The sequence below is a fragment of the Telopea speciosissima genome, chromosome 3 (assembly GCF_018873765.1).
Source record: "Telopea speciosissima isolate NSW1024214 ecotype Mountain lineage chromosome 3, Tspe_v1, whole genome shotgun sequence".
Taxonomy (NCBI): domain Eukaryota; kingdom Viridiplantae; phylum Streptophyta; class Magnoliopsida; order Proteales; family Proteaceae; genus Telopea; species Telopea speciosissima.
This window is the reverse complement of record NC_057918.1, coordinates 21,224,009-21,249,476: the sequence shown is the minus strand read 5'-3', so window position 1 is coordinate 21,249,476 and position 25,468 is coordinate 21,224,009. Positions and strand designations below refer to the sequence as shown.

Here is a 25,468-nt window from a genome sequence, read left to right as displayed (position 1 = left end):
GAATGGTTGGCTTCATCATGGCAAACCTTTTCCCACCTATATATATATGCTTGGTTTATACCTTAAGAGTTCTTTTTTCTAGGAGAAATAATTATTTTTCTCCTTTAATGATCTTAGATGGAAACAACTGGCTATATGGTCCAGAGTCTAAGGAATGAATGTTTATGATATTACTCCAATAAGTTTCATTCTAAGCTGAAGTTTAATGAAGTTAAGTAACTACTTTCTTTGTAATGGATCATGAAAGTGTTTCCTTTTAATTGGGGCCATAACTTGATGGGTTGTTTGTTGTAGGCCAGTAGTCTTATAAGAGAAGGACATATTTAAGATTCTGTAGCTGCCAAAGAATGGGTCATCTCACCCATTAAAAACACTTTTCCCTACTCACTCACCCACCCACCCTCCCTTACCTATCTTTTCCTTTTCTCAATTTTCTAAATCAAGGACCACTCATATATAACCTGACCTGTTTATTGATTTGGGTTTTAAGAATACCAACCAACAAGGAAAACCAACTTGAATAGGATATCCATTTATTATTTCTTAGTAGATCAGGATTAATAAGAATTACTAATTTTTATCCAGCAAGCATAAATAAAAAAAATTAAGAAGGAAACCTAAAAAGGGAAAGAAAATCTTTAGAGGATATAGTGTTCATGGGAAGAGTCACCCAAATATAGATGTCGAGTGGTATAGCAATAAGTTTATGGAGAAAAAAAAGGTCAACTAGGTAGCATTAGCCTTTAGAAAGAATAAGAATAAGAAGAGGAGATATGATGTTATGAGAAGAAGAAAAGATCAATTATTATTTTTGGGTCCTTACCTCTCTCTTGTTCTTTTGACTAACATTGATGGTCAGGAAGTTTGCTTTTTTATATATTCAACAGGAAAATCACTTTTGATTCCCACTACCCTAGTCTATATCTTCCCCTGCTTTTAAAGAGGGAAGGAAGATGGTGTGAGGAGCCTGAGTTGTTTGGTCTTTTATGGTTATGATTGTGATTGGAAGTTTCACACTCAAATGCTGAGCTGAGGGTCTTTGCTTACCATGTGCACAACTGTTTATTCCACATATGTGTCTCTTAAGTAAGTGAATGTCTCAATGGTGGCATATCATGTTTAGAGATGCCAATTACAATGAGATCTCCAGGGCAGCTGACCTGTTTGATACTGACTTGGATTGTCAAGATGCCCACTCAACAACTTGTTTGAGCTGATTAGCTACTTATTCTTCCATATATGAATCTGAAGGTTCTGATTGGTTGGTGAGAGTATGAGAACTCCATTTTGTTTAAGCATATCAGGCAGCAATCAGCTGCACTCTTTCAAGTTAGAAACACCCACCACACTCATGCTAAGGTTGTAACCAGATTGATCAGTAAAAACAGTACTCCAGATCTTATCCAGGCAAGCTTTAGTTTTTGAAAATCATCAGAAAAGAAACTGAGAGAATTGACATAAGAAGGCAGGACAATGGGTAGGGTGATCATTTTGCCCCTGTCTGGGTGTGGGCAGCACCAAGGCCGCTACCTACCTGGCTATAGAGGATCAGAATCCCATAAGAGGGGGGGGGGGGTAGGAAAGTTAGCTAAGCCTATAATCATCTAGACCAAAAAGAATTTTTGATAAAAAAAAATGTTATAAATTGAAAAAAAAAATAAAAAAATAAAAAAAACATTTATGTAAGTCTTACATGTGTAGACACCTCTTTAGGATCGATGGAAGGTTATATTTTTAGGATTAGGGGTTTCCCTTGTAGTTTTGACAATGTTAGTGATCATATAAGTAAAATGACTAAAATGCCCATGGAGATTAAACCATTATGAAATGTAGATTTTGACGTCAAAGTCTGCCCGAATGTCCAAACGATATATTATTTTGTCATATTAAAGTTTGGTATGAAAATGAATTCATTTGCCCCTTAATTAGGAGAAGATTCTATTTCAACCGAGTTGGACCCACACTAGAGATGTCCCTTTTAACCAGAACAATCCTTGCTTTTCATACCAAATCAAATTAAGTATGTGGAATACATATGTGAAACAATTAATGCCTTTGGAATCATCCAATTTGGACATTTAGAGCCCAAAATATTGGTGTTTGAAGTTTTGGGTAAAACCTTGGTTGGGCCAAGTCCAACCTAGTCCAAAATAGAACCGGCCGCAGTGGCAACTTTGGAGATTTGACTCCAAAATGAGCAAGTCGATGTAAGATGAGTTCGATTCGACATCAAGCATATGTCGTTCGTCACTTGCTCGACGTCGAATGACGAACAAGATTTACCACATATCAAAAAGAACCCATCCCAAGTTTATTAGGGCCGAGTATCAACATGAACTGGACATTGTTTAACTCCAAATAACTGTGGGTCAATCGAGTGTTTTGTCTTCGACATACTTTCAACGTTGAGGTTCATGTTTTTGGTCCCCAAGACATTCTTGAATTCTATTAGCTAGGGGATTTTTCCCAATTTTGGACCATTGATTTCCAACAGCCCAATCTTCACCCAAGATCGATGGTTTTTTTGGGTAGGATTGAGCCTCTATGTCATTCAAAATGGCAGGAAGTGTTTGTAGAATGGCTATCGCTATTGAAACATCCAAGGAATAGATTGATTGTGAACACATATAACTATTGCATTGAATCAAGATCAATTCATTGACGAGTAATTTCTTTATTCTTTGCCAACTTTAAACCAATGAACAAAGCTTCAAATTCCACAAAGAAATTAGTTTGATCACCAAGTTACTTAAAAGAAGCATCCCTCAAGTACACCATTTCAATTTCTAAAAATTCCTCCTGCACTAGCATGTCCTGATCACCTAGATCTATGTTTAACTTTTGCCACCCCAAATCTGGTTTCACCACTTTACTTCAAAAATCTCAATGGGGATGAAGAAGGAAAAAGACCAATTAGATTGATCAATTAAAAAAGAGACTCGGCGCCAAAGCTCACAAAAAAGATGGATCCAAACCATAATCCTTGGCAATAGATACATCACCAAACCACATGTCTTGCCAAAAATTTATAGAAGACTCATCATCAATAATCCATCTTTGACCAATAACTACTTAGCTCAGTTGGTGAGCCGTGGTGCGGTTCATGCCTATGCTCACCAAGAGGTCTTGAGTTCGAGTCTCTTGGCTGGTATCTTATCCCCTTCCCGGTTTGATCCCCCCCCCCTCCCCCTCCCTTCTATCAACTATATATGTAAAGCTCCCAATTACCAAAAAAAAAAAAAATCCATCTTTGATTATAAGACACAAAGACATCCCACCACACTTTCTTAATGTCTAACCAGGTAGATGAGGAAAGAGATGACTTCTTTAATGTTCCATCATCCGACAAATATTTAGCCCTCGTGTATCTCTTAAAAGAAAAAGATGAATCATTTTTTATTGACTAACAAAGTTTGCCCAAAAGAGCTTTATTAACATCCCAGAGTTATCTAATGACAAGACCACCACCTTCTTCTTTAGACTTGCATACAACATCCTACTTTACTGTAATGCCTTTGGATTGCTTTAGATCTCGAGACCATATAAAATTATGCATCCAATTTTTCATCAATTTTAACTGAGAAGATGGCCAATAGATTAAATTATAAATAGGGATGCTAGAGATAATGGATCTTACTAGCTGAATCCTTCCTACTTAAGATATAAGTTTGTCTTTCCAACCCAAAAGCCTGGCTTTGAATTTATCCACCAAACGGAAGAATGCTCTTTTTTAATCTACCCTTTAAAAGTATACACTACGAGATAACTGATAAGGAAATGGCACTTTGAGAATTTAAGGACATTTACCGATTGAGATTTACTGGCACCATTTATATTTCCCATGAAGATTTTACTTTTTCCCATATATATGTATTTTTTTTACCCGAATAAAATTGGTGCTTCTCAAGAAAGCGGTTTAGATTCCTCACATACCTTAGGCCAACATTCATGAAAATAAAGACATCATCTGCAAAATATCAAATGAGAAGGAACTAAAGCACCTTCGGACCATTTAAGGATTTAATTTTTCCTACAAGCCTAAGATCTGAGATGCCTTGGCATTACACTTCTTCAACAAAATAAACAGAATAGGGGCTGGTGGATCACCTTGTTTTAGATCATGTTCAACACCTACAAAAAACCTAATAGATTGATAATTTTGCAAAAGAAAGCAATTGGGCAACCCATGTAATCCATACCTCATTGAAGCCAAACTTCTTCATCATATCAAACAAGAACTCTCATTCAAGCGTATTATATGCCTTCTGGATGTCAAGCTTTAACCCAATAACATACACAAAATGGACACTCCACAAATGATTGTCGAGTACTCTAACATGACATCCATTACCCGGTAGATCAAGGAAAGAATGAAGTAGAACAAGAGACTGACGAAGAATAAGACGTCATGGGTTGAGACCAAGTATGAGAGGAGAGGGTTAATGTAAGTTCGAGAGATTTATTTTTCATTTTCCTGATGTAAAAGTTACATTTTCATATCAATATAAATTTTTCCCCATTCCACATCTCATGCATCTCTTTATGAACTTAGATGTCAAAGCTTTGGTGATGACAGATCTTAAGCTTTCCACACATTTAACCCCTTTCCAGCGAGCACAGAGCTTAGAGGGAGATCTCATCTCATTAAGCCTATTTAGGGAGGCCATCTTTGACTGCTAGCTATCCTAAACGATCGCAAGTCATCAAAAACCGCAGTCACCCTTTGGGGCCTTAACCGTTCCTTTGTAAAACATATCTGGCCCACCTTTAGCCCACCACCATGGTACTTTTGGTGTACTAGGTCCTATCAGATCTTTGTCACACATATTTCATGATTGAATGATATCTTTTTCTACCTTCTTTTATGTACTAAATTTTCTTCAGAACCGATAGTTAGGTGATCTCCTACCTTTCCTTTGTTTATTTCCTTTATATTTTGTATATTAACCTTTGTTTTGTAGCTGAGTGTTCTAAGTAAGTGCTTCTAATCTCCTCTTTCACTTAATGTATTTTCATGTGGTAATTTAGATTAATTTGCATGTTACACACTTACACCTATATTGGCCTAGCAATAGAAAGATCAGTTTAACCGGACAGACCAGGTGCCTAAGACCTTTTCTAGACCGTAACAAAACTTGTACTCATATCAAAGGTTCAATCAGTCCTCAATAGGCTGTTATGGAGTTAAGGTTTCTTTTGTGGGTCCTAAACCCTAATAATCTAGGTTGCGACTCTAACACATATTAGATCCCTCTCCCCTTCTTCCCAAGGAGAGGTGGAGCGGAGGATGTGTGGTGGTGCTCCCACCACCATCAGATGTCCTCACACCTGCCCCCCGTGAAATAAAAAATCTCATCCATATTGTTGCCCTTGCGTACACTCTCATTGGCCCCCATGCTGGTGTAGGAGCCACACGACTAGGCAACGATCGATCTCTTGCCCAAAGATAATTTATAAATGGGGGTAAGGATGACATAATAATTGGATAAGAAAATGATGACATGAAAACATGAATGACCACTAATATTTTTGACACTAAGTATGTTTGCAAATTAAGTTTACTTAGAAACTTGCAAGAGCCTTTATTATTGTAAAAAACAAAATTCACCTAACACTCCTACTTCCTTTATTGTGAAAGAACCCCTTGCTTGTAAATGGAGGATTTTGAGCAATTTTACACCATCTTGATCATAATCCAAATAAAAGCTCCTTCCATTAGAAAATGCTCTCTTCACTTGAAAAAGGCCATCTGTGGTTGCCATTTTAATGTTAGTCTTCACACTTCAGCATAAGTGCCTGACCATTATTATTCTATTTTCCAAAATATTTAGTTGCAATAGTGCTTGACCCCATTGAGCTTTTTATGCTTGGAATATGAGGAATGAATGAAGGTATTTAACTGGTAGGTGGAAATTCATCCCAATTTGATTTAGACTAGATAATAAATGGTATCAACAAGATGAAGTCCTTTCTTTTTTACTGTATAAAATTTTTGATGATTGTTCTCATGATTATTCTTTTTCTTTTTATTTTTACTTTAGGAAGTACAGTTTCCTTTATTTTTTATTGTGTTGCTATAAATTATATTTGGCGACGGTAAATTTAATACCGTTGGTAAAACTGATATTCAACGATGCCAAAAATTTTAACCGTTGCCAAAAATGACTTTTATTGTAGTGGTAAGGATAAAATTGCAGCCTTGCAAGTAACAAGTACATGGAAAGTATTTTCTTCGTAACTCTTTGAAACGTGTAGAAAGAAACCTACGAAACAACAAAGCTTCCGTTTCGAACAAGTTTTCTTTCATTCAACTATTAGGTGGAATTATACAAAATTAGCATACTCTTTGTTCACATAACAAGTATTAAATACATAATCATAGTTTTTAAGGGTGTGAGAGGAAAAGTGATTAGTAAAATCCTAATAATCTTCATTAGGTGGCAGGTTACTTTTTAAAAATTCACCTATACTGATCTGGATCTCACTTAACCAAACAAGCATGTTAAGCTAACTATGAAAGTTTTCATCATTAACTATGAAGAGCTTGTCGTTATCCCTAATCACTTCAATTGAATCAATCTCTGCACCTTCGTCATTCATTATGATTGCATTCCTTGCATCAAAACCAAGCTTTTCCCCTGTAAAAATAAAATTTTAAAATTTAATTCATCTATTTAGGCTAATAAAAGAGCACTAACCCAAGAATTTAATGGCTACCCAACTGCATAGAGACAGGGAATCTCTTCACCCACTAATTTTGGTCCTAATTGTAATTTGGACCAAACTAATAGATAGTACTGGGCCCTGCTTAGTAGGGTTTAGACCCACTATTTTTGGGCCTTAAAGTAATCTTTTCTGTTTGGACCCATAAATAGATACCCAATTCAAAATTGGTTCCTCTTTGGGCCTATAAAGGAAAAGGTTTCTTACCAGCAATGCTTTTGAGTTCTTCTATAGAAGTTGGCAACTTTATGAGTCTCCCTGCTTCCATGTTACATGTAGTGTTCCTTCTCAACAAAGGATGTCCTCTATATATGCTGACCCTTAGACAGTTTCCACATTTTGATTTACCTAACTCACTCTCTTCTTCTTGTTTTCTCCTTAAATACCTTTCCAAAGTCTTATCTGGTACAGCGTCAAGCATCGTTATACGATGCTCCACCTCTCGCTTTTTCAACATTTCAACTAAATTAGTATCAATTGGAAACCCATTCGGACTCGCCTGATCAACATTTGCACCATTCATCACTAAGAGGTTCACCATCTCTACGTGATTTTCCGACGTAGCAATTTGAAGAGCAGTGGATCCATGGTGGTTCTTTGAGTCCACATTCAATCCATATCCCAATAGTTCCTTCATTGTAGAAAGATCGTTTCTCTTTGCAGCCGTGCATAGAAGATCGCCGGTTATGTGAGGATCAGAAATGGATGTGCAGTGGTAGAGGATCCTAAAGATGGAATGGTGCTTCATGGAGATTGCATCCCATAGAGGAGTATTACCATTTATATCTGCACTCATGCACATTTTTATGAAGATGATCAGGAAGAGAAAGGCTCACAATGGGCTTAAATTTTTATGATATTAATGGACCTAAAAGCCCACTTGAAGAGTTGCCAAGGGGAACCCAGCCCATATGTGAACCAGTAGAGCAAAAATAAAAACCCATATTCTCATGAATTGATGAGATTTGTAAAGAAATTATTCTGGAATTAATGGATGCTTTTATAAATTACCATGTATATTAATGTTGCAGCCATGCTTGAGGAGAACCTGGACACAATCTTCATGACCTTTTGATGCTGCTATGTGCTGAACATGTCAAAATTTCAGATGTCTTAGAAATTAAAGCAAAACACCAACCCTTCTCAATTGAAAACCACATATCATTTCTAAATTTAAGGATTCAAAGAAAATAACCAATGGAGTTCTTCCTTTGGAGTCCCCAACATTAGGGTTCAGATTTGCCTTCAGAAGCTCATCTAAAAAAGCTGCATTACCAGAACTTGCCACAGCCAACAGATTAGTATCCATATTGGAATCTCCATTATTATCCTCTCCATTTTCTACCAGTAAATCATTGATGGTCAGATCCTTAAGCTCCCTGCAGTGCTGCAATACTCCATCATTTTTTCTTAGTTACTGTATAACAAATCATTGGGGACAAATCAATCAACACTTCTACCTCATTGCCTACTTACCTGAAGGAAGTTCTTAAGCATGACTATGTAATCTTGTTCTCTGGTTCTCATTGCTTCCATCAAGGCACTTGTCTTCATCCTCAAGAGTTGAGACAGTGTCTTTGTTCTAAATGTAAAGCTTTGAGGTCTTAGACAAAGTGCTCCAACTTCTCCAAATATGTCTCCAGTTCTTAATGTACCCATGATTCGTTCTTCTTCCATTCCGCAATCGATGATTTCTACTTCTCCTGATACTACAACATAAACATCGTCGGCTGATTCATTTTGCATTATAACATCCTCTCTTAGTGGAATATACTCTGCCTTCATCTTTGCAACCTGATTGATTATTGAAACACTTTCAATTAGATCTTGGTATTAAAATGTTAACAAAAGAGTTGAGTAAAGATCCAAAATTCTCACCAACTGCAAGAGTATTTCACTTGACACTCCTTTGAAGAGATACACTTTCTCCACTGTTGGTAGGAATAGATGCTGACATATACTTTTACAGATTGATTTTGGAAGTTGTTCAATCAATTGTTGCTGGTTCAAACTCTCAGCCCTAAATCTTAAACACATGTAAGCCAATATATGTTCTTTCAACCTCTGAGGTAAGCGATTCCGACATACAAAGTGAGAAGCTGCTTCAATGCTATTCCTCTGCAAATACCCAAAATGAGTTAATCAAATCTAGAGGGAAGAAGTTTCTTGATTGAGATATCTTACTTTTGTTTAGTTTCTAGACCAATTTGGTTTCAAATTTTATGATACTTTGCACATATATGAGAAATCTTCAAATGCTGTGATTCTAAACTAGTACTCTTTTTAGCTAATGAGGGGAATGGTGAACACTTACGAATTCCATGGTTCGACGAGTTCCTTCAACGACCAAATTAGTCATGTTTCCGATCAAGTAGGCAGTGAGGCCAAGATTGAAGAGCATATAGAATATGTTGAAGATCATCTCCCTAGAATTGACAGCATGTAAATCTCCATAACCAACAGTTGTCATGGTAGTCATGGCCCAATACATAGAAGAAATGTATCTGATCTCAATACTAGCTTCTCTAAAATTTGGAATCACAGCTCCAATCCATGTCTTCCCTTCTTGCGGGTATCGATCAGCTAACATATAATAGAGGCATCCAGCACAATGAACCAGAAATAATGTGACCTATACCAAAAATAATGTTCTTTTTAACTGTTTCAAGATTTTGATATGTTTTTCTACTACTGTTTAATTAATTAAAAGCTACTAAACAGGTTTGAAGTTCACTTACACAGAGAAGTCTAGCACATCTTGTCCAGAAATAGTTGAATCTAATGTCTTTTTCGAGCCTGAAAAATTTTAGACAAGTGAGCCCAAGAAGGAAATGAAATTGAAACATAACTTGATAGATGACATAAATTAAATTTGTAATTAACTTTGTAGTTGAGAAATCACCTTGTGAATAGTTGTTTTACCCTTCTTAAACGCCAAAACCTTAGCATTCCAAGTAGACAGTAAGAGACACTGTTTTTTCCTGTAATCAAGTATCCAATAGCTTCGAATGGGATTGTGGAAGCCAAATCCATGACAAACCATGTTGAGAGGTACCTGATCATCAATATATACCCTTAAAACTACCTGTAATTTCATAGGTAAACTTGCCTTTGGTGTTGTGATCTATCATATTTTGTGGGACACAAATAAAATACGATGGACCTCCTCGACACGTACTAATGAGAAACTCTGGGAAGCCATTTCTTTTGAGATCAGAAACAGATTTCCTCCCATTCGTACTGCAACTCCAGATACTCCTAGCTAGAAACATGCATCTCGCCTCTTCTTGCGATCTCCCGCTTATTTCTCCCCTTCCCTGGCTTTTTAAATGTATCATTCTTTTGATAGGTTCTTTTTCTTGCCCCCATTTTTTTATGTATCATCCTTTTGATTCTTGTTTTTCATGTCCTGTTTTATTTTGGTTAGGTGGGATCTCCCTAATGGTTAGCCTTCTCAATTCTCTTCTTTTAACTTATGGGTTGTTGTTCCCTGTGCCGCAGCGCAGGCTGCGCCCAGGCACATGGGGGTGGGCACAATGATCACCCTGCCCCCCTGTATAGGCTGCCCATGTGTCTGGGCGCAGCTTGCGCTGCGGCACAGAGAGCATTCTCCCTTAATTTATTTTCCATTCACCTAAAAAACATCTTTAGATGACTAACTTATGTATATATTCTCATCTTTGCTCCAAGTAAAGCCGGCCAAATTTGATCAAAACCAGGGAAAGCTGTGCAGTTGAACCATCCCATGCTTTCCTTTTTCTGGTTTGCTGGTGCCCAACAAACTAAACCGGGGTTGATTGAACCACCCACTTCGGCGGTCAACACCTGGTCCGGTCTAAAAAATATTTGTCATGGAATTGGCTATCTACCTGACTCAGAAGGGGAAGAAAAGGAGAACAATTGATCTTTTACAGAAGAAAAACAGAAAACCCGAAATGGGGTAGTAAGAAATTAAACCAACCTCAAGGTAATTTTCCTTGAATCTTGAACAAGAAGTTGAGATCTTGGGTCGATGTAAGCAACGAAAAATGTTAAAACAATGTCGATCACAAAGAAGATGTTAACAATGTTGTCTGATATAAAGAGTCCTCCTCTTGGAGAGGACTTCATGAATGCTATCTCAAATGGGTAAACCCATACAGAATAAGCTACCAAAACCGCCATTAATGTCTCCCAACACCTGAAATAGGTTAAATTAATTAGAAATTCATTTTAAGTGCATGTGTTATGTATGTATGGAGGAAAATTTTACATTTTACTCAATAAATGGGCCTTAATTATCTAGGATATATTTTCTCAAACATTGATCTTAGATTGAATCAAGGGTGTCAATTTAGAACAAAAACCGGTCATTTAAAACCGAATTGAAGTAAATCATTTTGATTTTGGTTTCAAAGGCTGGAATCTTTTCTTGGTTTGGTTTCGATTTGATGACTAAAACCATTGAACTAAACTGAATTATCTATTCTCGAACCAATTAAGGAATTGGATAAAATTATATTCTTTTTAATATTTCAATAAATATGGGTGATAAATTCTATTCCTTTTTAATGTTTGGAAAAAGTTTAAGTGAATTATGACCCTAACAAATAAAGGTTTTTTTTAAAAAATTTTATGAAGATATAAAAAGTTAACTCAAATACCTCAAATAGACCCTAAACCGAATATGAAACCGAATTGAATCGGTTTATTTTGGTTTCTGTCTTTTATATCTTGAACCAAATCAAAACCAATCCGAACTGATTGATTCCCTTAAGTTGAATAACGAAGCCCATCGATTTGTTATGGGCATTTCTCTTTAACACTAAAGACTGTGTTTGATATGCATTCTTGGAATGCATTCTAGGTCGATTTCGTATTCTTGGACAATAAAAACAACTATTTTTACCACCCGAGAATGCGAAATTGACTTAGAATAATGCATTCCAAGAATGCATACCAAACACTGCCTAAGTTCGCATTTTGATACCACTTGGAGAAGGTAAGACTTGGAAGGTAGAAGAACCTCAAAAATGGAAACTCAATATATAGAATCAATTATCTACATATAGAAGCTTCTAGTTGTATTCACATTAGTAAATTTGTGGACATATATAGCTCCCAAGGTTTCCTATCTTCCTATGTCAAGTTTTTGGCAAATTAGAATTTGTCAAGTGGCAAAACAGAATTCAAGACTATAAGAGGTGCATGCAACTATATATGGGGAGAAAAGTTCTTTGTGGGAGAGTGTACCATTCACGTCTAGACACGGTGTGGGATGAAATGACCGCCCCACCCTTTATGAAAGATAGAAATCCCACTCCCATGATGCTCCCGCACACGCTCTCATTGACCTAGCGTATGTGTAGGGTCACGCCCCCCCATATAGTAGAGTGTATGAATATACACGAAAGGGTATGGTATTATATGAAAATGTTAAATAATTAAATTCAACAGTCAATCCTCTTCCTTTTTCTATGTAATAGAATCAAGTCATGGTTACAATTAGATTTTCCCTTTCTATAAAGTTAAAGTAATTTGGTTCTTCATTCCCCAAGTTATCCTACAACCATCAAAGCTTAACTAAAGTACTTCTTCCACATACATACAAGCATGTGAGATGATTATAATTACATGAATGTATAATATATATAGACATTCATGGATTCTACTAGAAATGAGAGTAAGCTAGAGAGCAAATGAACCAGACCTGTATCTTGAGTTCATGGGTGAGATAATTCTCCCTTTAGACTTGATTTGGTTCTGATTATAATTTGATACACCCAAAGGAGGGAGGATGAGCTTAGAGAGGCTGCGTAGGTTGAGAGACGCCGCGCCTTCATCGTCGTAATCTTCTCTGGTGTATGGGTGTGGTGGGATTTCTGAGTGTCCATGGAAGTTCTTCTGAAAACCCATCTTCCTCATATGAGAACTAGAGCTTGAGTTGTGTGATACAGATCTCTTTTCCATTCTATTTTTGAGAAGAAAGGTTCACAAAGGCTGTTGGGTTAGCTAGAACAGATTTTTTAGCATATTGACAACATAACACACACCACATAAAGGGTATTGGTGAGAGAGAGAGAGAGAGGTGGCCCTAATAGAGTGGTAGTGACCTAAAACTGAAAAGCCAAGAATGGAATGATAGAATAAAAGAATTAAGTTTTGCATTGATTGAATATTGTTTCAGATAAGGCTTCATATGGAATTGTGGTTGGTGGGTGCTAATAGGTTTGGTCGGTAAGGAAGAGAGAAGAGAAGAGAAGAGAAGAGAAATCATTTTATTCCCTACCTCATTTAATAATGTTAGTTGTCTTTTTCTATATGGTTGTATATGGTCTCATATGTTATTCTGGCCACCCATACGTACATATAGGACAAGATGCATGCAAGAGATAGATAGGATCCTCTGATCATGGGGCTTAGGTTCCTTCACCATGAAGATCTCATTCTATTCATTTTTTTGGACTCTAAATTAAGGACCAGTTCTTGGGTTGACAAGTGGGTCAATCAAGAAAATGGAACTTTCAATCAAAATTGACTGAGCTCTTGAGGTAAGGGAAGCCACTAGAGGGGCTGAGAAAATTATTTCCTCCAGTTCTTGCCTGACCTAGTTCTCCTAGTGCCTATAATAAGGGGGTTGGACCCCATCTAGGCAGAGTGTTTGGGTAAGGGTAGGGTAGTCATTGCATCCCCCCCCCCTTATTATAGGCACTGGGAGAACTGGGCAAGGATAGGGAATTGGAGGGGACAAAGATCCGAGGGGTTGGGTCTTGGTCCACTTGGGATATCTGGTTGGTCCAATTGCAAGTAAAAGCAATTGCAATCTTTCCATTAGAATAGCATGAGGATTATGTTTTCTTTAAAAGATTGCAGAGAATAATCTCCAATAAATCAGTGATGTGACTTTGTGATTAGACGAAAAATTTCTCCCAATACAAAAAGTGGATTTCTAATTGAAAATATTTCTCATTCATAGATGAATGTTGTGAATCCGATACACCGATAATAAGACAATATTGATATTAACCTTGGATACACCAATAGGCACACATCCCAACTACTATGATGAAGACCTATCAAGTGTAGAGATCATAGCACTAATAATGAAAATCTTGTGGCCAAGATACAATAGATGGTATTCCATGCAATTCCATGCAAGATCCTCATAATGATCCGATTCGATACAGCCAACATATTAGTACTTATAATTCTATTTCCATAATATTCTTCATAAAAAAAAAATGGGCTGATGTTCTCTATGCCGCAATGCAATCTGTGCCCAGACACATGGGCTTGCCATTCAGGGGGCAAGGTGGTCATTTCAACTACACCCATGTGTCTTGGGCGCAGCCTGCACCCCTGGCTCAGATAACATTTGGCCAAAAAAAATATACAATGTAATTACAACTATATGAATTAAAAGCCTAGCTAAGTCTCTAGTTGTGAATAATTTAAATGCCTAATCTTAAGACACAATGAATAATTTAAATGTCGAATCTAACAACAAAATCAATCAATCAGACATAAAATGATAAGAATTAATATCATTTATTATTATTATTATTTTTTTGATAATAGAATTAATATCAATTTAAACTATTCAAATCGAGTTACATGGACACACATATCCAACATAACTACAAAACATATCTGAACCATTAGGGCTACAACTACCAAATTAACCGATTCATTTCATTATCTTTGTGTTGGACCAACCAATTCAAAGACAACCACCCGATTCAGTTCAGTAGCTATGTCTTGGACCAAACACCACATCTAACCCATAACAATGGAGATCGATGAGAGGTGGGTCCCTTGCTTCCAATTATTTATTTAGTCTCTAGTAACAATCCCCACTTCTTACCAAAAAAAAAAAAAAAAACAATCCCCACTAAACCTCTCTCTCTAAATCTCCCCCACACCCTTTGTTGGATCTGATAGCCAAAGTCTTGTCGCTTTGAAAAAAATGCATGGTTGGTGCTGAGTGGTGCTCAATTTGTCAGATCAATTCTATGATTAAGACTCGGTCTACAGGGCATAGCGTACAGAAATGTAACAAAGAGTGCCAACTTGGGACGCCATGTGTACTGTAGACGTACACGTGTAGGCCAATGAACCGACCATGTGTAGTGACTAAGCATGCATTTGTTTGTTAGGGAACACATTCTTTTGTCCGGGAGCATGGCCCGCGTGGGCCAATGGGAGAGCGGGCAAAAGCATCAACAAGGGCGGCATTTCTATCTTTCATAGATGTCTGGGGTGGTCATTTAGCCTTTTGTGTTTGGGAATAGGACGCACACTCCTAGACATAGTTCTTTTTCCCTTGTTTTTATTTGCATCACTCGAAACATGACCAACGTAGTCTCTTGCGATGCATTGCTGCATTGAATCTATGCTCACTAGTCTGTGTTGGCTGCGCCTGCTGCTCTTTCTACGTGGGTAGGCGTGGAAAGCTCAAGCTCATAAAAGCTTCTTCCTATGTGGTGATTTTTGGTTCTATAAGGGTGGGGTGGTCATTTCAAGGAGACTGTGTCTGGGCATAGGTTGCACACAAACCAGGCATCATTGTTTTTCCTTAATTTAATTAATGAATTTTATAAATAAATAATTTAAATCATTTCTTAGACATTCAATGTTCTAAATAAAAGACACCCCATTTTAAAAGGTTGGTAAGTGGTGTGAAGTGGGTAAATAAGTTGCCCTTTATTTAATTAAGAAGTCAATTAAGCTCCATTTGTCATTTGATTGCGAGAGGAAGGAAAGTGAAATTTCAAACTTAAAAAAGAAACCTTTGTAGTTTATGGAAAAATATCATTACTAAATATGATATGCAATTTAGTAGTTTATACATAACAATTACAAAAGCTTTATTTTTAGGTTTCAAAATTTTTACTTCGCATCCCTTTAATTTCCAATGCAACCAAATGGAGCCTGTAAGATATGATTTTGAAAATGAGGAAAAAAAAAAAAAAAAAAAAAAAAAAAAGGGGTAAAATGATGGACACATCAGTGCACAACTGTCCCCCTTCCAATAATAACAAGCCCGAAAGGGTCTCAAGCATTGTTAGCAAAAAATGTGTTTTAAATATGTTTAAAATGCGGTTGTCGGTTGTTGTCGTTTTAAACACGTTTAGTTGTATGCTTGCCAGCAATATGATTTTTAAAAAAATCATTTTAAATTTGTATCCATTTTTTAAAGTATAAAATAGGAATTTGATTCATATTCATTAAAAAAGCAAAAAAAGAGGGAAAAGAACGCTACCAGGTTGTGTGCGATACATGGTTCCTGTGCTTAGCCACAGGGTTACATGAACTACCGCCGCATCATCATAGAAAGAATGAAATCATTGAGGACGTAGTAGTCATTTTCGCACGGCCTTGTATCTACGTTAGGGGTGTCAACCGATCGAACTCGGTTGGCTTCAGTCTGGCCTAATCGGGCTTCACCAAGCTTGAAGCTTGCACTCTATCCACTTGTTTAGATAATCTGGACGAGCTTGGTCGGGCTCGGGCTATAATTAGGTATTAGAATCGGATCTTAACCAGGCTATGGGCCTGTTTAAATCTAAACGGGCTTCAAATGGTGCATTCCTAAAAAAAATTATTGGAAAATCAGAAGAAAAAAAACAGGATATAAGTTCTTTGTTTACCCCCAAAATAAAAAATCTGTCTTCCATACTTTTTTCTCTCTTTCTATCCATTTCTTAAAAACAAACACAACCTTAAAAAATCGTTGAGAACCTCACCCCATCACAAATTCACTATCAAAATCGCGTCACCTCTTTCCTCATAGAAGCTGTCATCATGTGGGTGAGTTGGGTATGGGCCTCTAGGCTTCATTTTCTTTTACATATGGATCTCCACCATCCAGGCCCATCCCCCAAAACGAGACATATTTACAGGTGCGTCAGGAAACTTAATGGTATATTTTCTGATAGGGCCGCTGTTCTCTATGCCGCAGTGCAGCCTGCGCCTAGGCACATAGGGGTGGGCGCAATTCCACCCTACCCCCCTAAACAGGCTGCCCATGTGCCTAGGCACAGGCTGCGCTGCCGCACAAAGAACATTCTCTCTTTCTGATAATACAAAGAACACTTTGCGTCCAATTACACTTAACTGGGACTGTGTAAGAAGTGGTCCATGGAGTGCATTGTCCAAATTGATTCTAGGTTTTATGGTTTGGTTACCAGAACAACAAAATTGGGTATGATATTGATAGCCACACATGGGAAAGGGAAGGGGAGGGGAAGTTTACAAGTTAAAGGGTCCGGTTAGGTCGGGCCTGGAGTCAGTTAGTCCGATCGACACTCACAGGCTAGGACCCCACATCAGAAAGCCCGACACATTTAATAATCGGGCTTTAACTGGGCGGACTCGGTTGGCCTGTGGGCCGGGCCTGGAATTGACAATCCTACTCTTTGGCTCTATGCACAGGCGCCCTAGCGTTCTCTTCTCCATCCGCGAAAAACAAAAAAAAAAACCCAAAGTACGCGTATAACCCTTTCCCAGTTTCCCTTCCATTTCTATTCCCTGCGCCGTTTCGTGCAAACTTCTCTGAGCTCTTAGAGCACCTCAATACCTCACCAAAATGGCTCAAGCTACACTGATATGCTAGCAGAGAAGATCGAGTTGTTGGGTAGGAGCGATTCTCGCACCTCAGTACCTTGACTCAATCCACGCTGGTTCGTTGTTGTCTGAGAGACTGTTATTCTTTGCCTTCCCTGGAGACCTGAACAAGCCCTTGCCGCCTTCTTCAAAAGGTGTCTTGCTGGTTTTATTTATTTATTTATTTGATGAGTGGTATGTCTCTGTTTTTAAAGAACAGACAGGATCGCACCCTTAAATAAAAATTTATAGCTCCAGTATTCAACCAATTTTCATGTGGAACAGCAGAGGCCAAGAAGGCATGGCTGGGATTAAGGATACTGACCAACTTCTGTTTAACTGGATTTATGCTATATTGATTTGACTGAGATGTGCATGAAAGCCTGATTTTCTTACGTTTACAACTATAACGTTGCAGCTATGTTAGATGCATGAGCTGTAGGCAATTGGTTTAAAATCTGCTTCTTCTGTGCCTCTTTAACACATTATTTCACTTATAAATTGCCCATATTCTCTGAGGTTTGTACGGGTTTTTTTTTTTGTTTTTTTTTTTTTGGGGGGGTTGGGGGGGGGGAGAGAAATTTGAAGATTGGGTAACAACCTGGAAAGCTTTTGATTAAATGGAAGATCCAGTTAATGACATTGAGGTACAATCATCAAGAACCTAGACCAAAATAGAACAACCAATGAAAAAATAATGAGAGAGAGCATAAGAAATTAGTCATGAACCTATCAATTTGGAGTAGGAAGCGAGAAAAGAAATTTTAAAGCATTCGTTCTCTCGGACGAAGATTTTTTTAAAAAAATGACTTTGTACGGCCAACACCAACAGAGGGACTTTACAAGGATATTTTTCCAAAGGAGTTTTCACCTATTTTGTCATAAATGTACCCTGAGCCATGATTATAAAACCCAATTCTCTTGGGTTTTTTCTTTATGTAGGAAGGGTGTTCCTAACTTAGTCAACTCGTCTTTAAGCAGAACCTAAAAAAAAACTCTTTTGTGTTCCAAACCAAACAGCATACTCTTGAACAGTGGGATACAATGAATGCTCACTTTTTACATTAGATTTTCAGCGGTATCACCATCACAGGGAGGAATTTGGCTCTTAGTGCTAGAGAGAGAGAGAGAGAGTTATGACATATAGATTTTGGGAACTAATGCTTGAAATTTTGTTAAAAGAGGCTTTTGGAATTGTATAAGATTGTAGGGTGAGTGGCCATGATCTTTGTTTTGTTCGTTAAAAGTTTGTAGAGAAAGAGAAGTGGCTTAGGTTTTTGGTGCCTTTTAGTTTCTTTTCACTTGGGTTTTGTGTGTTCTTTCTGGGTTGCCTTTTTTGGCACTTATCCACAGATTGGTATTTGGCAGGTTCTGTAGTTTCCATGTTCTTAGGGTTCTGGGTGAAATGTTTGTAGTTGGTGTTTGGTATATTTTGGTTCTGATTGGCTGAGGTTATGCAGAAATTTCACCTTTCTTCTCCAACAAATTTGTTGTCAGGTTACCTAGGCATTTGGATGCTTTACTTTCTGCTTTCTCACAGAGGATTGTTTACTTCAGAGTTCGATTATGACTTGTGATTAAATACTATAGTGATCAGTGATTGGGTCCCTGTCTTAGTAGGGGGTTGGAGCTGTGGAATTCTCTCAGCAAAAATTATACTTTTTATACGATGCTTGGATTTTTGAGTTTGGAATGAGTTGTGGAATTTTAAATTTGTTGTGGATATTTGTATTTTTCTTAGATGTTATATTGTTATAGTGTTATACTTGCTTTTAACTTTGGATGTAGGCATTTAAGTAGTAATTCCTCAATTTAGTTTTTTTATCCATGTTTTTCAAATCTAAAGTTCTAAACGTTTAAAACATGTTTTTTCCGTTTCCAAAATTTTGCTTCTCTTGTAATGTTTGACTGGATTTTTAACCGTCCCATTTAAGTTCTGAGCTGTTTTAAACACCTCCGTACTGAGGACCATTTTTCTTGTCATAACCGTTTTAACTAACTATAGTCTCAACCAACCAGAATTTAAAAAATCGTATCAGACCGATCCTGTACGGAAACTAGAGTTTAGGTGTTTTTAGCCGATTTCCATTGATTCTGGACCGATTCTGTCCACCTGGACAATCTGGATCCCGAATCCTGGTTTTAAACCCCACAACCAACTTAGTTTCATACCTGTTGGTTTATTTTTCACTTCTTTACCAGTACCCAAAAATTGAAGTTTTGTTAGAACTTAGAATCAGGATTTCTGGTTTTGATTGAACCATATTTTACCAGTAGGTGTGGTTCTCAAAACAATGGTTTAGGGAAGAATTTGATTGAATTATCCAAAAAGTAAGCATTTTGTTTTCCCCACTCTCAGGCAGATTTGGACCATTGAGGCTCGCAGTTGGCTAGTAGTTTATTGTTATTAAAATGTGTTTATAGTTTATGGACCTCCCTCATAGTTTTCCCCTTCTTCTTGAGCAGAGAAGGTTAAAGCTTATATAAAAAACAAAAAAAGATCTGCAACTTGTAAGGTATTTGGAGCACACCGGAAAACCACTCAGTTAAGAGTTACGTCAAAGAGGTGGGAGCATTTGCACTACATTGTGCCCATGGCAATGATTTGGAAGCGAATCCACGCAAACAGCACCAATACGCTCTCAATGACACAGTTTGTTCCTAGTGGATTCTCAAGATTTTTCTCCAAATCCAGCCAGTACATAGGTAAGTAAAAGGAGAATCCTGTCTTCACTCTTACTCTTCTCTTACGTTCAAGGGTCTCTTAGGGTATCCCATATTTTGGTTCTGTTCCTCATTTTCTGGTGTTTTGGTTGCAGTGAAGGTTGGAATTCTAGAGTTTGTAAGTGGAGTTGGGAGGGGTGTTGAAACCCATGCAGCAAAGCTTGAAACAGAGATTGGTGATTTCCAGAAGCTGCTTGTCACCCGCACTCTCAAGCTCAAGAAACTTGGCATTCCTTGCAAACATGTAATATTTTCTATCCGAATTTTGTATACTCTTCAAACTTGTCATTTCTGCTTTTTGTTTCATGGGGTTGATACTTATGTCTTACGGAATGGTATCTGTTTTGTTGTTATATGATTTCCTAGCTTTTGGATTTTGTTGAATCTGTGTTGTTCAACTGGATAACAGAATAATTTTATTGGGCACAAGGCCAGATAAAGTTGTAGTAGTGAAAGCCAAATTACAGCATAATCAGAATACTGCAGAAACAAACGCACTCAACCCTGTCCTGATATCATCCCAAGAGAACATCCCCTATGCATAAAATTTTTCTCCCCATGCTGAATAATCCACTAAGAAAATAGTTGATCTCGGTTGTCAAATGAACAAGGTGCTCCATTGGTTACACAAAGATCTAGCTTGCCTACATGGAACAACTTCATTTTGAGACATCCACTTGATTACTAATGCTGAATCTCCCTCCACTAGGTGAATCCAAGCTTGTGATGCATTTGTTTTCAAACTGTGAATAATAGCCTTTAACTGAGGTCTAACTGTATCCACCCTGCCTGCCGGTCCTGAATAAGCTGACATGTTATTAACTTCCTGATGTCTAAATACCCCTGCACTCCCCCAAGCCCTGGGATTCCAATGCTGGTACTGTAGGGAGGAGGACCCTTTTCATGTGTCAATTGTCAAAGTCTCCACAAAAGGTCTGGACCTGACTAACTGCTTCCAGTCTCAAATTGATTGAAAGCAGATGTATCTGAAACTCTTTTGAGCTATGTGTACAGCCCTAACCATTACAGTCTAACAGACCATACTCAGAGACCTCGCATCTCAAAAAAATCTACTACTTCTCAGATAGATCATAAAATTCCCATAAGAGTGAATCTCCACAAAAGCTTCCCCCTAATGCCAAGAAAATGCAGCTCCAAAATGACTCCAGGTCAAGAATTTCTAACGGATGACTCCAACATATTTTGAAGAGTTCTAGGAGTTGGTGTTCCCTAGTCACGATGGATAAAGAGGTGACTAACAGACACCTCATCCTGTTGAGTACCAGAAAAATGACCAAGTATGAATCTCATATTTTGGTGTAATTGTAGTTCTCTTAGTGTTGGAAGACTTTTTCCCCCCTTTATTATTCTTTTTCTTGTTAACTTTTACAAGTTTTGAAAAACACTTCTGCATTGCTGTGGCATTGATTGCTATGACAGATTTCTTTTCTTGCAAACTGACCTAGAGGTGGGTTAGGTCTCTGGCTTAATTCATGCTGCAATTAATTGACAATCTGCAGTTCTGCTTCTGCAGCACAGTCATAAGGTTGCAGATATGATCCCAACTTATCTCAAGAAGATTGCTGACTGCTGAGTCATTTTTTATCATATGCAGATAAAAGAAGCTTGAATGCAAACTAGTTTGTAATAAGAGAACCCTCTCAAGTGATAATGGGAGCAAATCATCTCCATTTAAATTGTCAAATCAGAAACCACTATAATACATTTCTAGCTTGAGAGAACCAACATGAAATTACATAATATCTCAGGGGGGAGCCAAGGAGTGATGGTGCAACATTTATCTGGCTTTATTCTAAAATTGAGTTCCCAATGTAAGCAGAATTTTTCTTTGTGGCATAGGAACTTCAAAACGATTTTTGAATGTTTTGAGACATGAACAACTTCTAATTTTTAAGGTGTAGATCTAGAATCATCATAGTTGCCAAGGCGACACCAACAAAGCGCCTTCCAGTAGAGGGCACCTGGACACCTGATGCCTTGACAACTATGAGAACCATCTGCCAGATTAGTTGGTGTATAGTTTAATCTACTTTCTTTTATTGTGATTAATAACTAATTTTATTAAGGAAACAATCAAAGTACGGCATCCTATAGTATAGCATCAACAGGAAGTAGAAGATTATAATGATTTATCTGAATTTATCTTTATATTAGTCTTCAAACGTAAAAGGAACTTCCTGTGCTGGGTTGTGGATGTTTGAGACATGATTAATTCTTGATCTCCAAAGGGTGCACTTGGTATTATTAGAATTGGAACTATATACAAGATTAATTGGTACAGTTTAATCTACTTTTTGCTGAAAAAAGTAAAACAATTTGGCTTAAGGAAACAAAGACCTTACAATTAAATAGAGCATTATGCTGCCGCAGGCCGGCCAGCACTGTTGTGCCGCCAGGCCTGCTGGCTGCACCTGCTGCAGGCGGGGGCAGCAGTTGCCCTCTCCCCCCCCCCCCCCTCCTTGCTCCTTTTTCTCTTCTCCCCCTTCTTCAACTCTTTCCACCCCTTCTTGAACCCTTCATTTCCCCCCTTTTTCCATCTTTTTCCCTTCTCCATTTTTCCGATTTGAAACCCAAAATCCAAAATCCAAAATCAAAGCAGAGTTTAACAGAGTCATAGACAGGAATTTGACCTACCTCTTGAACAAAATCCACTTCTCCTTAGCTTGAGTCTTCAAGTTCCACCTTGAATCTCCAAATCCTTGCTCCAAGCATGAAATCCAGCCTTGAATCCCTCCAAAAATGCCCACTGATGTGCTCTTCTCACTCTCTTTTCCTCTCTATAACTCGCACGCTCTTCAATAGTCAAAACCCCTTAAAATCCTACAAGGATTTTCTCTCAAATCCCCTTACACTGACTTGTTATCAATCTATACATTTCCTGGCTATTCCTTTTGCGTGACACTAATATTTATATATCAGTACCTCTTTCTCTCTCTTTCCCCCCCCCCCCCCCTTTTCTATGTGGGCTTGTTACTTGGTTAAGCTGGTGACAGATGATTCTTTAACCCAGGTCAGGTATTAACATCATGATATTTAGCATAATAATTAAGGGGTTGCAACAAGTATGCTGAACCTAATGTTGTTGTGTTTGTTAGCTTTTGAGACACTACTTCATTTAAGTAATCATTTTTATGACCATTTTACCTATTGTCAAACTACTATATCTAAAATTTCTTTTGGTGTGCAGAGGAAGCTAATCTTGAAATATGCCCACAAGTATCGACTGGGACTCTGGAGACCTCGAGCTGAACCTGTGAAATCACATTCCTAGTCCTTTAAAGCTTGGAACGACCACTCCTAGGTGACTGATGTTCTGTTTACTCCCCTCCACCCCACTTGAAGAAACACACCGTATGTAGCACCTGTTTGATTGTTTTGACATACAAAAGACGTTCTTCTACAACCTTGTCCTCCTATTTTGGCTGTCAAAACTGCTATCGATTTCATTTTTGTTAAAAATCACAGATAGTTGGAAGTTGAACTTTGGATGGTTAGATCTCTCAAGAAGCTGCTCTTTTGTGGGGATTGAAAGGGTAGCTGCTTTTTCATTTTAAACTTATTACCCTTTTGAAATAAAAAAACAAATCTCTCTCTCTCTCTCTGTGTCATGTAAAATGAAAGAACCATTGACTGGTGGTTGAGATGGATGGTGAGTTCTTGTAGCTAAATGTTCAAATTGGACTAGGGTTGGAAGACAGTTTTAATATCAAATTATCTTAACACGATTAAGAAGTCTTGAAGTCTCAATTGTACCATTTGAGAGAGTGGCACATGAGTAGGAGTAAAGAACTGTTTTAGGTACTATTATGGAACTCCATTGGAACTAGTGTTGCTATGGAAACCACTAGCCTTTACAATGGCCGAGTTATTGATACCTACTGGCTACAGACGATACATGGGCAATGGTGTTGCAAGTTCTGTAATTTTGTAGTTGCATTATGATAATATCCATGTGAAATAATATCTTAGGTTCTCACTTGTTTTGTTGTAAATTCCAAATTCACGCAGAGGATTTTGTCAATGGAATTGCATGCTTGAAGTTAAATGTTTTTGCTGAAACAACTAGTAAGAGTTCAGACCAACACAAGCCTTTTGAGGGATATCAAAGCAGACCTAATAAGTCGGGATGGAAGACATAATTGATTTAATCAGGACTGACCTTCCTGCCTGAGATAAAAGGATAATTTTCCAGCTTCCTTGTTTCCATTAGTTCTCACCTACTTGGTGACAACAAGATACACCATTTTGTTTATATTTGTTTACCTCCCATACTAGGACCATTTATCTGCTTTTTTTTTTCCTTCTTCTTATGGAACTTTTTATGTGCTTCTTGTTATTATGAAATTCCAACATTTTTCTTTTGGAATAAATAGGGTAAGTTACATGGATCCTTACCATCCAATCAATTCTATTTGAGGTCATACTTGATACAAGGCCTAACACATGCATGCCTTTCCTCACCAATTCTCCTATGTTCATTTTAAGTCCTTTAATTAGCTCCTTTAGTTCCTTCAATGTGAATCAAATCACTCTTCTGTACTAAAACATCCAAAGGCCATTGTTGAACGTGATCATGGTACCTCAAACGACTTTCTCGTAGTTTATCATATATCAAAGCTTCCAAAATAGCTCTAATATGATCATTTCTTACTCTATTCTTTCTACTTTTACAACACATCCATCTCAACATTTCCCGGGGTAGTGCCCAAAGCAAGCGCGCATCACGGTGAATTCGAATATATTATGTAATGGTTCTTCCCCTTAACAAAGTGAAACGACACTCCTATCAGAGCCTTGAGCACGTCAATGGATCTTACATCGAACAGGTGCCTCATCTCCGCTACATTGAGTTTATCTACATTATGTTTTTTAATTGTCTAACATTCCGCACCATACATCGTAGGTCCCATCATACTCTAGAGTCTAGACATACTTATCCATTTCATTCATTCTATTTTAATTCCCAATAAAACATCATCCTCTGTATCACCTTCTTTTGGATCACTATTTTATAAAATTTAATTAATTCATTGGATTTCACCTCATTTTCTTCAACAAAAATATTCATATTTCTTAAAAGGATGTTTGTATCTTTAATCTCCCTTCCATTCGAGAAAGAAAAAGAATCAGCTCTAACACGATCATTCCTTACAGAGTTCATGTTGATTAAACTTACATTATCTATCCAAAATCAATTATGAGTTCATGGTTCTACGTATATCTGCATATTGGCTAACACATATGAATATCGCCAGATCTCGATATCAATACGGATTAGTTATATCGGCCAAAAGTAGATCAGCGCAACCAAAAACAATACGGATCAGCTCGATACAGCCCAATACCGCCCGATCCATATCAATATCATATTGGTATCGACCGAGACCAATATCGACACCGATTTCAATTACTCAAA

General features: G+C 37.6%; 2 protein-coding genes across 3 annotated transcripts; one reads left to right on the top strand and one right to left on the bottom strand.

Annotated features, from left to right (window-relative positions):
* Positions 1-23,653, top strand: LOC122654798. The gene is made up of 5 exons (XM_043849055.1): positions 1-5; positions 860-862; positions 19,808-20,013; positions 20,127-20,275; positions 23,240-23,653. Exons 3-5 carry the CDS (start codon positions 19,902-19,904, stop codon positions 23,321-23,323), a joined length of 345 nt encoding a protein of 114 aa, XP_043704990.1. The 5' UTR covers positions 1-5; positions 860-862; positions 19,808-19,901; the 3' UTR covers positions 23,324-23,653.
* LOC122654792 (potassium channel AKT2/3) lies at positions 6,463-12,718 on the bottom strand. 2 transcript variants are annotated; one of them, XM_043849044.1, is made up of 12 exons: positions 12,413-12,717; positions 10,685-10,903; positions 9,626-9,778; positions 9,462-9,519; positions 9,038-9,355; positions 8,602-8,841; positions 8,200-8,517; positions 7,919-8,110; positions 7,735-7,810; positions 7,112-7,509; positions 6,931-7,069; positions 6,463-6,638 (listed from the first exon to the last, which is right to left on the bottom strand). In XM_043849044.1, the coding sequence occupies exons 1-12, from the start codon at positions 12,670-12,672 to the stop codon at positions 6,508-6,510; spliced, it is 2,502 nt and encodes an 833-aa protein (XP_043704979.1). In that variant the 5' UTR covers positions 12,673-12,717; the 3' UTR covers positions 6,463-6,507. The 2 variants fall into 2 exon arrangements, with proteins under 2 accessions (XP_043704979.1, XP_043704977.1); XM_043849042.1 differs by having other exon boundaries at positions 6,931-7,509; positions 12,413-12,718.
* Positions 23,654-25,468: the final 1,815 nt, after the last annotated feature.

Bases quoted from the DNA above. Each gene is read 5' to 3' on its own strand.
- LOC122654798 (XM_043849055.1), top strand. From the start codon at position 19,902: ATGGCAATGATTTGGAAGCGAATCCACGCAAACAGCACCAATACGCTC. The intron at 20,014-20,126 runs GTAAGTAAAAGG...TTTTGGTTGCAG, and splicing joins CAAATCCAGCCAGTACATAG to TGAAGGTTGGAATTCTAGAG. The intron at 20,276-23,239 runs GTAATATTTTCT...TTTGGTGTGCAG, and splicing joins TTGGCATTCCTTGCAAACAT to AGGAAGCTAATCTTGAAATA.
- LOC122654792 (XM_043849042.1), bottom strand. From the start codon at position 12,672: ATGGAAAAGAGATCTGTATCACACAACTCAAGCTCTAGTTCTCATATG. The intron at 9,779-10,684 runs GTTGGTTTAATT...ATTGATGATCAG, and splicing joins TCAAGGAAAATTACCTTGAG to GTACCTCTCAACATGGTTTG. The intron at 9,356-9,461 runs GTAAGTGAACTT...TTTTTGGTATAG, and splicing joins GATGTGCTAGACTTCTCTGT to GTCACATTATTTCTGGTTCA.